Raw genomic sequence first — 14512 nt, 5'->3', positions numbered from 1 at the left:
GTGAGAAATCTAAATCCCACAGCAACATATTGTGTCAGAGAAAAGTTGTTGGAATAGGTGGCCCTGCAACAAAAGGATAGGATGTCAGACACATAAACATACTAAGACATACACAAATTGTTAAAATAAGAAATTCTGCAACTAAAGGAAAAATATAATTATTTCATCCAAATCCAAAAGTGTTGGGCATAATGAAGCTGTAAAGAAAAAAGTTAAATATAAACATTTGTTGTGAGGCACACAATGACTTAAACTAATGGAAGAGGCATAACACTTTAACACATAATTCTGACACTCAAAATTTATATTTTATCTGATGACACACTTATTTAAAAACGACTGCTAATCTAAGTCACGCACAATAATACTTTTCTGAAGTTACACACACTATTTTAATACTTAAGTGTATGCAGATATTCTATTTTAATACTTATCTGAATGTAAATATACTGTTCTAATACTTATTTAAAAACACACAGTTTCAATACTATTTAAAGAAACACACATTATTCTATTACCTATTTAAAAACACACAGTTTCAATACTTATTTAATTAAACACACATTATTCTATTACCTATTTAAAAACCTACAGTTTCAATACTATTTAAAGAAACACACATTATTCTATTAATTATTTAAAGACACACACTGTTTCAATATTTATTTAAAAGCACACACTATTTGAATACTTATTTAAAGAAACAAATTATTCTATTACTTATTTAAAGAAACACAGTATTCTATTACTTATTTAAAAACACACACTATTTTAATTCTTATTTAATGACTATGAAAAAAGACCATAAGTGAAGCTACACAAACACATACAATGTTTTAAATCCTCTCAAGACACAATAATAAATTTCTGAAGACATAGGGCCCTATAGGCCAATAAGTAAATTATTCATAATACTTACAACTTTTTCTGCAGACACAGACATTATAATATTTATCAGAAGAAACTTACATTTAATTCAAACTTATATAAAGAATCACAATATAGAAATAGCCTTATTTTTTTACTAGTTTAGAAAAAAGATAATAAAAAATCAGACTGCTAGAGAACTGAAGTCTCAGTTTAAGTTGCAAATTAAAGTAATAATTACATAAGAAAGAAAAAAATGGCAAAGATGACTTAGTTTGCTGAGTCTGAAGAATAAACAACAGAAATCAAATCTCTATCTCCACCTAAAAGCAAATCTTGAATTAGTTATAATCATCATCACCATTTCAAATGACGATATACCTTTGAAGATTACATTCAGAAAAATGAATAGTTTTAATCAACAGCTTCCAAGTAATCTTTTCTGTTGTTTTTCCTAAAAAGATTGGTATTAAATTCTACAAAAGATGATCGAATAAATACATCATTCATATTTCCTACCAACCTCAAGTAACTTTTTCACCAAAAGCATTTTGTTTATGAATTAAACTTCAGATACTCAAAATAGTAAGAATCAATTATATTTTCAAAAAAATAATATTCATGCAATATTTCTTTTTTAATAAAATATTATTTACCCTAAAAACTCAATCAAATGTCAATAGTGAAGTGAAAAAATTTTGACAGACTATTTTTATTCAAAATGTTTTCTTTCTGGCATTTTCTTTTCATGGTTAATTGCCTTATTTAAATTATACTTTAAAACAGCCTTGTATAATTTACAAGCATTTCTTAAATTCAATACATTTATCCATGTTTTTAATAATATTACCATTTATTTCATTATAAAAAAATTATTTTGTTTTATTGAGATGCAGCACAATATATTTTCAGTTCTGTTTAATATGTGGATAACATTGGTGTTGCAACAAAGGTCATACCTTTGAAGTTCTATTTTTAAGAATATGTAAAACTAGTTATTTCCCCTGTTATGGTATAAAGAATTTAATGTGCTTTGATTTCAGTATAACATTGTGTTGTCTACAGCTGATCTTGGTTGTATATTCTTCAGGATAATTTAAGGAAACATGGAAAGAGAAATATGAGAACTCCAATCCTCAGATAAACATGGTCTTTTTTATTTTGTTGTAATCATAAAAAGAAAGATCATCACTAAAATAATTTAAATATTTGTGTTCTGCGTACTATATGATAGAATTCATCAACAATATAACTTTTATAGTTGATGGCAAACTCATCAAAACACATGTGGGAAAATCAGAAACTGATAAAAAAAATTTTTTTTTAATCTGAGAATGTTTTCAAAGTTCCATTTCCTCAAATAATATCAAATGAATAAGCAAATGTAGTGATAATGCTTCCCTCAGTCAAATTTGATAGTTCTTTTCTTCATGAATTACCCTTTTACACAACTTGTTAGAATGATGGTTTGATGAAATTAGTATTTGCCAAACTTGTAAAAACATTTTACTGTAGAACTAAAAACTACTTTTGTACGCAGTTGTGCCTGAACTTCTTTCCATTGGTGAGGATATTTTCTGAATTCTCCTATCCATCCTATTTGCTCTATGATGGTTTGCAGAAACTGCCAACATATTGTACATCATTTCTTTAGAGCAGATTTAGTGAGTGACTTCTTTAATCCTTCTTACTGTGTAGCTTCACTCTGACTATGGTCCATCTCCTTGACACTGACTGTGGTCTACATCAGCCTGAGTCCCAAGCCTTGCAATGTGTTTCTGTTCTCATATGCAGAAAATTGAGTACCCACCTAATTTTTAATATTGTATAACAAACCTGCGTTGCATTGCAGTATGGTCATCTATATACACTGAAGTTAGTCTAAAATGACTAAACACTCAGGTTATTGAACGTATTGTATGTTATTACTTTATTTGTGTATATTTATCCATAATATTATTGAATTACAAAACTTTCATTAACATTTCACGGATTCATATTTTTTTCCTGAGTCATTCTAAATGACGAAAGAAAGATTGTTTGAAAGAATTCAATCAATCTTCCCTGTTTAAATTTTTTTTCTCAAAGTCAAAACAATTTTTGTATGTTGCCCGATGTAAAAAAATAAAAAATAAAATCTATATCCAGGCAATGTTTCATGTGTCTTTATTACAAGAAGAAACCAGTGTATTCTCAAAGTGTAGAAAATACTGCAAACATCTCTTGTCCAAGATTTTATTCAGAAGGGAAAAATTAGTCGCATGATCTCCTTTAGCTTTTAAACCCATATTAATATGGTCAGAATTCTTAGACCAACAAATAGTGGGTGGAGTGAAATAGTCAACGACTGGGCGTTTACTTACATAGATCAGCCAATATCTCCCTTAAAATAAGGGGATATGTGCACTGAATGAGTGGAAGGTGAGGCCTTGGCCCCTCCCACTAGCCCGCAAGCCAATCACAAGCCAGGAGAGATTGTGTGATTGGTAGAGTGGGCTTTACAATCAGAGGGCAAGAGATGGACACAAGTGAAGGCCACATCCTGTCCCACCTCTGGTTATGGTTGAGAGACCTGTGCAGTAGAAAAAGGAAGAAGCATTTGAATTAAAGGGAGGGAACCAAAGAGAGGCTCCCTCCTGACATATGACAGTCACATGCAGACAAACAGCAGTACAAAACTAGATCTGTGAGTCAGACAAATAGCACAGCTGCACAAAACTAGATAAGACAGCACCGTAACTCATTAGACAAATGCAGACAAAACAAACAGCAACACAAAACTAGAAAAGAGAGCACTAAGACTAACAGGACAACACATCTATTGTTTTTGTATTGGACCTACATTAATAACAATAGATTATAATAAACTTGATTTGACTTCATTCCAAAATGTTCATGTTATTTGATAAATCAGAAAAGTAATGTTTTTAGTTTGTAGACACAAAAAAATTTAAATTACAAAAACAGACAAAAACAATGACAAAATTTGGCATATTTAAACATTAGCGTAGAAGAATATTTGGATAAAAAATAAACAGTGTGCAAAGAGAAGCAGTGAATGACAGCAACTTAGAGCAGACAGTTCAGAAACTTGCACATTGGATACTGAGGAAAAAAACAAATTAAATGACCACAACAGTCAATGTTAGTTTAAAAATGGCTTTAATTATTTTTTCAATTTCAAACACTCAACTTAAACAAATAAGGCAAATTTAGCTGACAAAAATGGACAGTATTTTAAATGATGTAACAAAAATGATTCAAGCAAATCTATAAATAAATATGGTAATGCACACAATAAAAGCTTTTAGAGAAAATAAGCAAAATAAATCACGTAGCCCCCTCCAATGGTTTTAACAAAACAAAGAAATCAAAAACACCAAAACTACAACTTTGAACTTAACACACAGAACAAAACAACACATTTTTTTCTGAATAAATATCATGGAAATACTGCTTAAATCTTACAAATAAATAATTCAATCATGCATTCAAAACTAATTAAAGAAACTAATTGAAACAGGTGTGGCTTACCAAAAAGAGAGATGATACCACATGACACCCACACTATAAGACTTAGAGCCACAGAACCTGTGCCAGCAAGAACACCTTTGGGTGAGATAAATATTCCAGAACCTGTTTTAAAACAAGAGAAAAAAAAGTATTTAAATTGTTTTAAATTTCCAAGTATATAGATCTAAAAAAGAAACATTTTTTTCAATTTTTAGAAGCGAGGAAAATGAAAGAAATTTTTTAAACCTGTTCAGCTAAATATACAATAGTGAAAAATAGTGTCATAATTATGTTAAACATTACAGGATACTTACAACTTTAAATTAATAAACTAAAACTAAGCTATTTAAAGAAGAAAGTATTTCTCAACAAGATGTTTACCTATCATGGTGCCAACAATGAGTGCCGTGCCAGACACAAGGCCTAGCTTCCTCTTAACCTTAACTGTCCCATCCTCTACAACAATGCTGTTCTCTGAGGAGCTGGGGCTGACTGGTTCTGTTAGTGAGTTGTACACTGGTCCAGCACTGACCTCTGCCATTCTGTCCAAGTTTCTTACAAGTGTTGGATCCTGCAGGAAAGGCTGACTACTGGGGGAAACTAGGTAAAAAGAGAAATACAAAATTTTTACATGTCATTACTTTTTTATTTATAGTGGCAATTAAGTTTAAAGTCTCAGACATATTTGAAGCATTTTACAATTGTTAAATATTTTATAATTTCTTTGTTTTCTCATGTTAATAGAACCAATATTGAAAATGGCTAGACTTGTCTTAGACTCTGAGTAGTCTTAGCTGTAGAATTACTGTTACTTAGATCTAGATCTAAATACTGGCAGCTAGATTAAGAATCACAGCTACAATCTAGATCTTCTACTAGCTAGATTCTAGATCTAGAGTAAAGTTCCACGCGCGGTTAAAACACCGGTGCGGTCATCGCCTGTTTATCGCTTCGTACAATATTTGTTTTGATGTTTTATACGAAACTACCGATATCTGCTGTAAACCTGTCCATTTCTAAATATGTCCAGGTCAAATTCTTTTGTTTTTCTCCTTCTGGAAGTCGAGTTTTTAAATTTTAAAGTTTCGAGGTATGACGTCGAAGGCGATTCTAGTTCCCCGTATGAAAAACACTAGGTCCCGGATGAGATGAATAAACCAACCAATCAAAGCTTTTTATAACTAGGTTAACTATAAATAGCTTCTACAATATGTGCGGGACACTGTACATACGATAGATTAGGCTAATAAAGCAACCTGATAGGTAAATAGGGGTGTCCGCAGCTTGGGTGTCGATTTGGGTGGTTTCACCGCGCTGCGTAACCAACGACTTGAGCTAGACTAGCCTAGTTCTAGATGCTCTACATTTCAAGCTAAGACTAGAATCTGTATAATTTCTATTTTATTCTGCTGTTTTAAATTATTTCGATCATCTACTTCTTCTAAATCTAGTTTGTGTCTCTATATACAAGCATATCTAAGCAAATGTTACGTTATGTCTTGTCAGTGGTTGTTACGTCCCTTTGTTATGATTATTATAGTTGCGTCCCTTGAGTCATCACTGGGTCAACTTTTAATGTCGTTAATTAATTTAATTAACATGTTTTTAATTTGGTTTTGAAATCTATTAATTAATAATACAATCAACAACACGTTTAAAAGTGTAAAATATTTATTTTATTTATTAAACTAGGATTAAAACGTATAAAACACGATCGTTACGCAAGCCGGTTCAGATGTCCGCAGGGAAAAAAAAAGAGGGGAAAAAAACATCGCAAGTAGCACGTCACTAAAACATGAATATCTCAAATTCAATGCGTAGGAATATAAAATGATTGATACATATTAAGAGTAGAAAGGCAGAGGAATAATATAGTACATTGGGTTTGTTTCTGTGTTAAACGGTTACAAAATAGCGCCCGATGAAAGTCGGGAGTTCGCTATGTGTGACCGCGCGTGGAACTTTACTCTAGATCTCTCTAGTCTAGCTAGACTAACTCTAGCTACTAAGTCTAGATCTAGCTAATACACATTACACATCATTTCTTTATTTACTTTTTTTAGCGTTCTATAATAAAGTATAAACATTAATAAACAACAAAGATTCAAATTAAGAGTACGAACTTTTGTCTTTCTTGGTTTTAAAAAATAGCAGGTCTAGAAATCTAGATTACCTAAATCTTAAACTTAATGTAAAATAAGATCACCAAATTCTAAACGTCAAAACAAACAGAAGCACCACTTTGCCACAAATCTGACGTCCGACTAAACAGATGTGTTGCAGACTAAACAGTAGAAAAAATTATTTCTTTGAACAGCCAATTAGAATTTAGAACTAACCTAAATCATTCATTTCCTGGTTCACCTGGTCATGTAACTTTGGCGAGTTGCCGCGCTGAAGTTGTCTACACGGCATATTTGACTTCGATGTCCCTAGGCTTCTGAGGATAGCACAAGACACAAAATGTATAGATCTAGTTGTATACAAATAATTAAGTGTAGTCAAATACGGAACAACAAAAATCAAAATATTGAATCAAATATTTATAATTTCGAGCAATACCCGAGTCACCACCCTTTTGTGTAAAGAGAGAAAACATCAGCATAATTTGGACTAAAAAACATAGGTTTATATTTTAAGTTAAAAATAAACTGTCAATGCCCTTGACTCATACTGATATCATTAAAAATAATAATTGTTTGCTCTCATTTTTCTCTTGCCTCGTGATAATATTGATCGCACTCAATCGACATTTGAGCCGATTCACCCTCTTGTCTCATCAACTATGTCAACATATGGCTTAAAACAGGGGGTGTTTAAAACGTAATTGGTGCGCAAATCTTTTATTCAACAACCATTTGATGAACATCAGAAAGCACGAGAATTCTTGTCGTAAAATCCTGGCATAGTTGACGCGGCAGGAGACTCAAGGAACGATCGACTGATAAAACAATCGCCTGACTTGAACTAACCCGCCGAGTGTGCGTGCGTGTGCAGCAACACGCACACGGCCAATGATACGATTCTGCGCTAGAACAATATTTATAGGATTACAGGTAACGCGTGCAGGCATGTCGGCTTATATCGGCGCTCTGCTCATAAAGGGAAACAATCGAGGCAACATCTAGTGTGTACTTTTTTTAAAAAGAAAGTCGACTGAAAATGTGGGTTATCTCTCTTAGTAGGTTAACCAATACGCAGATATTACATCTGTAATTAAACAAAATTCCGCAACAAGAGAAACAAAAATACGAGAACATAAACGGTCTGTATGTTTGAGCTCTATGGTAACACAACCTATACCATCTGTAACAAATGTTACTGTCTCTATTGATTGACTACCTAACAGACCCTACCCTCTCCTCAGATCTCTACGGTCCCAATGCAATATGCCAGCATTATTGATGTAGGATTGATGACTGTATCGTTTTCTTAGAGTCTGTTCAAGCGCTGAGAACTAGCAGCTAGGCAAACAGACGCTGGGATTTACTTAGCAAGTCTAGAACCGTCTTACGTCAGTGCCCAGACATAGCAGATCAATACAGGGGGGGGGGGTCACGAGGTGGGGGGGAGAGGGCTGTAGCACATTGTGTGGGAGGGGAGGGCTGTAGCACATTGTGTGGGAGGGGAGGGTTGTAGCACGGTTGTGGCACGGTGTGGGGGATTGTGTGTGGCACGGTGTGGGGGATTGTGCCCCACTCCATCACAAAGGTGGTTTTGAAACATTCTTGTATCTACATTTCGAGGAAAAACGCGCGGACCCCTTAGAAGTTACAATTACATGCTGAGTAACATTTACAGATGTTTGTAGACTACAACCGAACTTGAAAACTTGGAAAATAATGATGATGAAACAGCGCTATTCTTACCTACCGTACCTCTATGACGTAACAAACTCACCTGGATATCTGCACTCAAGTAAATATAGAAAGAACGGCTTATAACAAACTACCCTCTCCAACAGACGCTAATTGACGTTAATGAAAGTCGACCAAAAAAAATTCCGCAAAATACACTGATTTATTGTTTTGGCTCATCAATTGTAACGTGTGCATGTAGGTTTTTTTTTTCTTTTTTTTTGTACTTTAAAACACGTCATAGGAGTGAGTGTACTTTTACATATGCCATTTTTATGCGCTAACATGTTTGACGAACATATCACATTTATAATAACAAAATTATAAAGATGCTGTCAAGTTTACTTTTCACGTAACTTGACAGATGTAGTGTTTTCTAAACAGCCTGAACAAGTTATCAAATAAAATACAAATAAACACTACGGTAAATATGTGAATGTGATGTTAGATGTACCAAGGTAAACACATGTGATGTTAGATGTACCAAGGTAAACATGTGAATGTGATGTTAGATGTACCAAGGTAAACACATGTGATGTTAGATGTACCAAGGTAAACACATGTGATGTTAGATGTACCAAGGTAAACACATGTGATGTTAGATGTACCAAGGTAAACATGTGAATGTGATAATAGATGTACCAAGGTAAACACATGTGATGTTAGATGTATCAAGGTAAACACATGTGATGTTAGATGTACCAAGGTAAACATGTGAATGTGATAATAGATGTACCAAGGTAAACACATGTGATGTTAGATGTATCAAGGTAAACACATGTGATGTTAGATGTACCAAGGTAAACATGTGAATGTGATGTTAGATGTACCAAGGTAAACACATGTGATGTTAGATGTACCAAGGTAAACACATGTGATGTTACATGTACCAAGGTAAACACATGTGATGTTAGATGTATCAAGGTAAACACATGTGATGTTAGATGTACCAAGGTAAACACATGTGATGTTAGATGTACCAAGGTAAACACATGTGATGTTAGATGTACTTAGGTAAACACGTGTGATGTTAGATTACCAAGGTAAACACATGTGATGTTAGATGTACTAAGGTAAACACATGTGATGTTAGATGTACCAAGGTAAACACATGTGATGTTAGATGTACCAAGGTAACACATGTGATGTTAGATGTACCAAGGTAAACATGTGAATGTGATGATAGATGTATCAAGGTAAACACATGTGATGTTAGATGTACTAAGGTAAACACATATGATGTTAGATGTACTAAGGTAAACACATGTGATGTTAGATGTACTAAGGTAAACACATGTGATGTTAGATGTACCAAGGTAAACACATGTGATGTTAGATGTATCAAGGTAAACACATGTGATGTTAGATGTACCAAGGTAAACACGTGTGATGTTAGATTACCAAGGTAAACACATGTGATGTTAGATGTACCAAGGTAAACACATGTGATGTTAGATGTACTAAGGTAACACATGTGATGTTACATGTACCAAGGTAAACATGTGAATGTGATGATAGATGTACCAAGGTAAACACATATGATGTTAGATGTACCAAGGTAAACATGTGAATGTGATGATAGATGTATCAAGGTAAACACATGTGATGTTAGATGTACCAAGATAAACACATGTGATGTTAGATGTACCATGATAAACACATGTGATGTAAGATGTACCAAGGTAAACACATGTGATGTTAGATGTACTAAGGTAAACACATGTGATGTTAGATGTACCAAGGTAAACACATGTGATGTTAGATGTACCAAGGTAAACATCTGAATGTGATGTTAGATGTACCAAGATAAACACATGTGATGTTAGATGTACCAAAGTAAACACATTAGAATGTGATGTTAGATGTACTTAGGTAAACACATGTGATGTTAGATGTACTAAGGTAAACATGGAATGTGATGTTAGATGTACTTAGGTAAACACATGTGATGTTAGATGTATCAAGGTAAACACATGTGATGTTAGATGTACCAAGGTAAACACATGTGATGTTAGATGTACCAAGATAAACACATGTGATGTTAGATGTACCAAAGTAAACACATTAGAATGTGATGTTAGATGTACCAAGATAAACACATGTGATGTTAGATGTACCAAAGTAAACACATTAGAATGTGATGTTAGATGTACTTAGGTAAACACATGTGATGTTAGATGTACTAAGGTAAACATGGAATGTGATGTTAGATGTACTTAGGTAAACACATGTGATGTTAGATGTATCAAGGTAAACACATGTGATGTTAGATGTACCAAGGTAAACACATGTGATGTTAGATGTACCAAGATAAACACTTGTGATGTTAGATGTACCAAAGTAAACACATTAGAATGTGATGTTAGATGTACTTAGGTAAACACATGTGATGTTAGATGTACTAAGGTAAACATGGAATGTGATGTTAGATGTACTTAGGTAAACACATGTGATGTTAGATGTATCAAGGTAAACACATGTGATGTTAGATGTACCAAGATAAACACATGTGATGTTAGATGTACCAAAGTAAACACATTAGAATGTGATGTTAGATGTACCAAGGTAAACATCTGAATGTGATGTTAGATGTACCAAGGTAAACATGTGAATGTGATGTTAAATGTACGATGTCAACATGTCCCATAACTTGTCAGATATGTTGGCACAACGAGGTAGGTAACTGGCCCCACTTGGCACATCTATTGAGCTACGCCTCTGTCACACGTAAATCACCACCTGAAGCCTGTTTGGCATTTCATCAGCAAGCCAAATTAAAACAGACTAAAAATTTTATCTGCCAAGCCTCGCACTACATCTGTCTGGGACGTCAGTGTCGCAGCGCCCTCTTACGGCAGGTACTGGGATATTGGGGTTTAGTTTAGCAAACCTCAGCACAGAAAATATACGCTCTGCCACCCAACTGATATATCGTATACTAAACACGACAAAAAATATACGTTCAGTCACTTTAAACTTGAAGCAGATTCAACCATAAGCTGGCTGAACCACCCCTACACACACAGCTACACACCTTTACTGTGCCAGACGTGTATACAGAGATTAACTCTTTGATCTTGGTTTGAGCTGGGATTATTGATGTCACGCTGACACTCGGCTAACCTTATCGTCTGACCTTGGGTTGAAGGTCATAGCATATCTATCAACTGACGCCGTCAATTGTGATTTCATTGCTTGCCGATTATTTATACCCTCCTATGTATGCATGCAGTGTTTCTTCCAGACTTTTTTATCCGGGGGGGGGGGGGGGGGGGCACTTGAAATTTTGGGTAGGGGGGGGGGGTGTGGGTGGACACTGTTAAAATTATATATTTTATATATAAATTCCATTTCGAAGAGATGCATGGAAGAAACACTGTATGTGTGTAACAACCACTATACCTAGGTATACCTAGGCGCAGACAGGTCTCTTAGTTGTCCATAACAAGTGCACTAAGTTAAAACAGTCATTTCTGTTATAAATCTAGACGTTATAAGTATTTGAGTGTTATAATAGTTTGTAAAGCTTAATTATTTATGAAATAATTTTTTAAAAGCGTAATAAAAGAGTAAAATAATTCCGGCGCCATTATCCCAGACTCAGGGCGTTCATGCTAATAACAATACCATCTTAATCCTCAATATAATCATAGGCTTAACCGTAGTTCTAGTCCATGCATTAGCATAAACTGAAAGGAAGGCCCTAACAAAGACAAGTGAGCTTAAATTTGTAAACAAAAAACCTTTTAATAACAAGCTTCTGTATATGCACGCAAAGGAGAGCAAAAAAGTCACTATATTAATGCATAACAGTTTAAATTTCTATAAAGTAAAGCTTGGGTCGCTTATAAAAGTTTAGAAAGGGTATTTAATTTACAATGTAGCGGACATCAAATAGAAATATTTGACCCAATGATGAAAATATTTTAACCCCATCAACAAAAACGGTTGACCCATCCTCAAAAACGGTTGACCCATCCTCAAAAACGGTTGACCCATCCTCAAAAACGGTTGACCCATCCTCAAAAACGGTTGACCCATCCTCAAAAACGGTTGACCCATCCACAAAAACGGTTGACCCATCCACAAAAACGGTTGACCCATCCACAAAAACGGTTGACCCCATAAAAAAGAAACTATTGACCCCATGAGAAAGATAAAACTGCCCCATAAATTAGCTGAGATCGACCCATCAGCAATGTAAGATTGACACCATTAAAACAGCACATCCAAGGTCAACAAGACAAGGAGAACAGTTAGATCATTCAGGGATATTTTACGTATACAAAAATGAACATAGAAAAATATATCTGAAATGGATTTGTTATACTGATGTGTAACTCGCAATTTTAGTCATTCTTTATTTTAAAATCAATGTAAAATCGAAACGAACTACACGAGATACTTTAAAATTTCTTGGACTAACACGGACCTTGACTAACTAAAAAGATTTCCAATTCATTCTGTTTCAAACAATGATAGGAGTCATATCTATACATATTTTTAAATATTTTTTCCTTCCTCGTGTTGTGCTAGTAAATCTTTTAGTCGGAGACAACCCTTTAGATGTAGATCAATTTAATACAACAGCGTACATCTAGCAGGTTGGGAAGTAAAGTCCTTGACCAATGAGGCACTTTAAAATTAATATTTTATTGTTATAAATTACAAATTATTTATAAATTAATATAAAATAAATCTAATTAAATAGTTGACAAAAACCATCGATAGATCCTGAAAAGCTGACTGATCGGTCAGGGCTTAAACCATAGCAGGTTTTTAACAATCCAGATCAGACTTGTGACGTCATCGATGTAACGTCATTCCTGAGATTTAAAACAGACCACAGGAAGGCTGGATGGTCTGATAAACATCCGTGCTCTAGGTTGTTGGCAAACAGAATTGGGTCCTTTCATCCACCACACTCCAGCTAGCAGTTTTTATTGGATCCTTTCATCCACCACACTCCAGCTAGCAGTTTTTATTGGATCCTTTCATCCACCACACTCCAGCTAGCAGTTTTTATTGGATCCTTTCATCCACCACACTCCAGCTAGCAGTTTTTATTGGATCCTTTCATCCACCACACTCCAGCTACCAGTTTTCATTACAATTTTTTAATTACGTAAAAGCAATACAGCGTAAGTCACGATCTCGTTAGCAGAATACAATAGCTACCCCCCCCCCCCCAGTAGTGCCACCCACCCACACCTCCCCCTTCTTTATAGCCATGCATCTATGCAATATAAACTTCTAATGTCGACAATGGTCAATATTGACACTAAGCCCAAACTTTAATATAAACCCCCGAAGTGTTCTCACGTCTCTTTAATATTAGCAACAGAAACAATAAACTATGAATATTTATTTGGACATATGGGACTTTGTGTCGTATGGACATATGGAACTTTGTGTCGTATGGACATATGGGACTTTGTGTCGTATGGACATATGGGACTTTGTGTCGTATGGACATATGGAACTTTGTGTCGTATGGACAAATGGAACTTTGTGTCGTATGACTATGAATATGTGGAACTTAATGCCGTACCTTGTAACATTCTATAATCCTCGACGTGAACCAAACTGAACAATTCCAGAGAAGCTAAAAATGTTTCTACTTGTTTTTGTTTAGTTTTTTTAGCCTTGTTGGTAAGCAGCTTCCAATATCAACACCTACTGTCGTATCATGGAATATGGGGAAAACCTTGTACCGCCGGTGAGAAAAGGTGATGCACTTTTAAAAACTCCCCTAACCCACAGCCCAAATATCTTCATTTGGCAAAAAAAAAAATGAAAGAAAAAAAAACAAATGCCGACAATGATGACGATCGAGCCATTCATCAAGTTTTTAGCCTATCTGGATGTGCTGTTATCTTTTTACCATCTCCTCCAAGCCCCATATTTATGTGCAGTGTTATCTAAATAGAACTGGCAACGTTCAAACCCAATGGCTTAAAGCAGACACCCTGCAGGTTACTTGCAACAATGTCTGGTCTGCCTGCAAACCTGTGTCTGCTTTACGGAGCGCGTGAGTTTAAAAATAATTGTTGGGAAGAAATAAAAAAAACTGTCTGAAACTATCTGAAATTCCACTGTATTAGAGAGCTGGGAAAGAGAGAGACGGAGAAATAAAAAAGATAGAGAGGTTAGGAGAGGGTGATCTTTAATTAGCAATCAAATCCGACTATAATGAGTGTAAGATTACTGTTAATTAATTTTTTGGGTCCTTATTTGTAGATATTTAATCATGTATTTGAGATGTAATCATGTAT

The 14512-nt window shown here is 34.6% G+C and overlaps 1 protein-coding gene across 1 annotated transcript in view; it reads right to left on the bottom strand.

Annotated features, from left to right (window-relative positions):
* Positions 1 to 14512, bottom strand: part of LOC131941092 (b(0,+)-type amino acid transporter 1) — a 43949-nt gene that overhangs the window by 8523 nt on the left and 20914 nt on the right. Inside the window, exons 4-6 of the mRNA XM_059300089.1 lie at positions 6720 to 6820; positions 4762 to 4980; positions 4402 to 4503 (exon numbers count right to left, since the gene is read on the bottom strand). Of these exons, the coding sequence (XP_059156072.1) occupies positions 4402 to 4503; positions 4762 to 4980; positions 6720 to 6795 (397 nt within the window). The 5' untranslated portion in view covers positions 6796 to 6820. The remainder of the gene's footprint in view (positions 1 to 4401; positions 4504 to 4761; positions 4981 to 6719; positions 6821 to 14512) is intronic.

Source organism: Physella acuta, unplaced genomic scaffold, assembly GCF_028476545.2.
Source record: "Physella acuta isolate Inbredline_101_S28 unplaced genomic scaffold, ASM2847654v3 ptg000345l, whole genome shotgun sequence".
Classification (NCBI taxonomy): Eukaryota; Metazoa; Mollusca; class Gastropoda; family Physidae; genus Physella; species Physella acuta.
The sequence above is the reverse complement of the archived record's forward strand: the minus strand, read 5'-3'. Positions and strand labels throughout refer to the sequence as shown.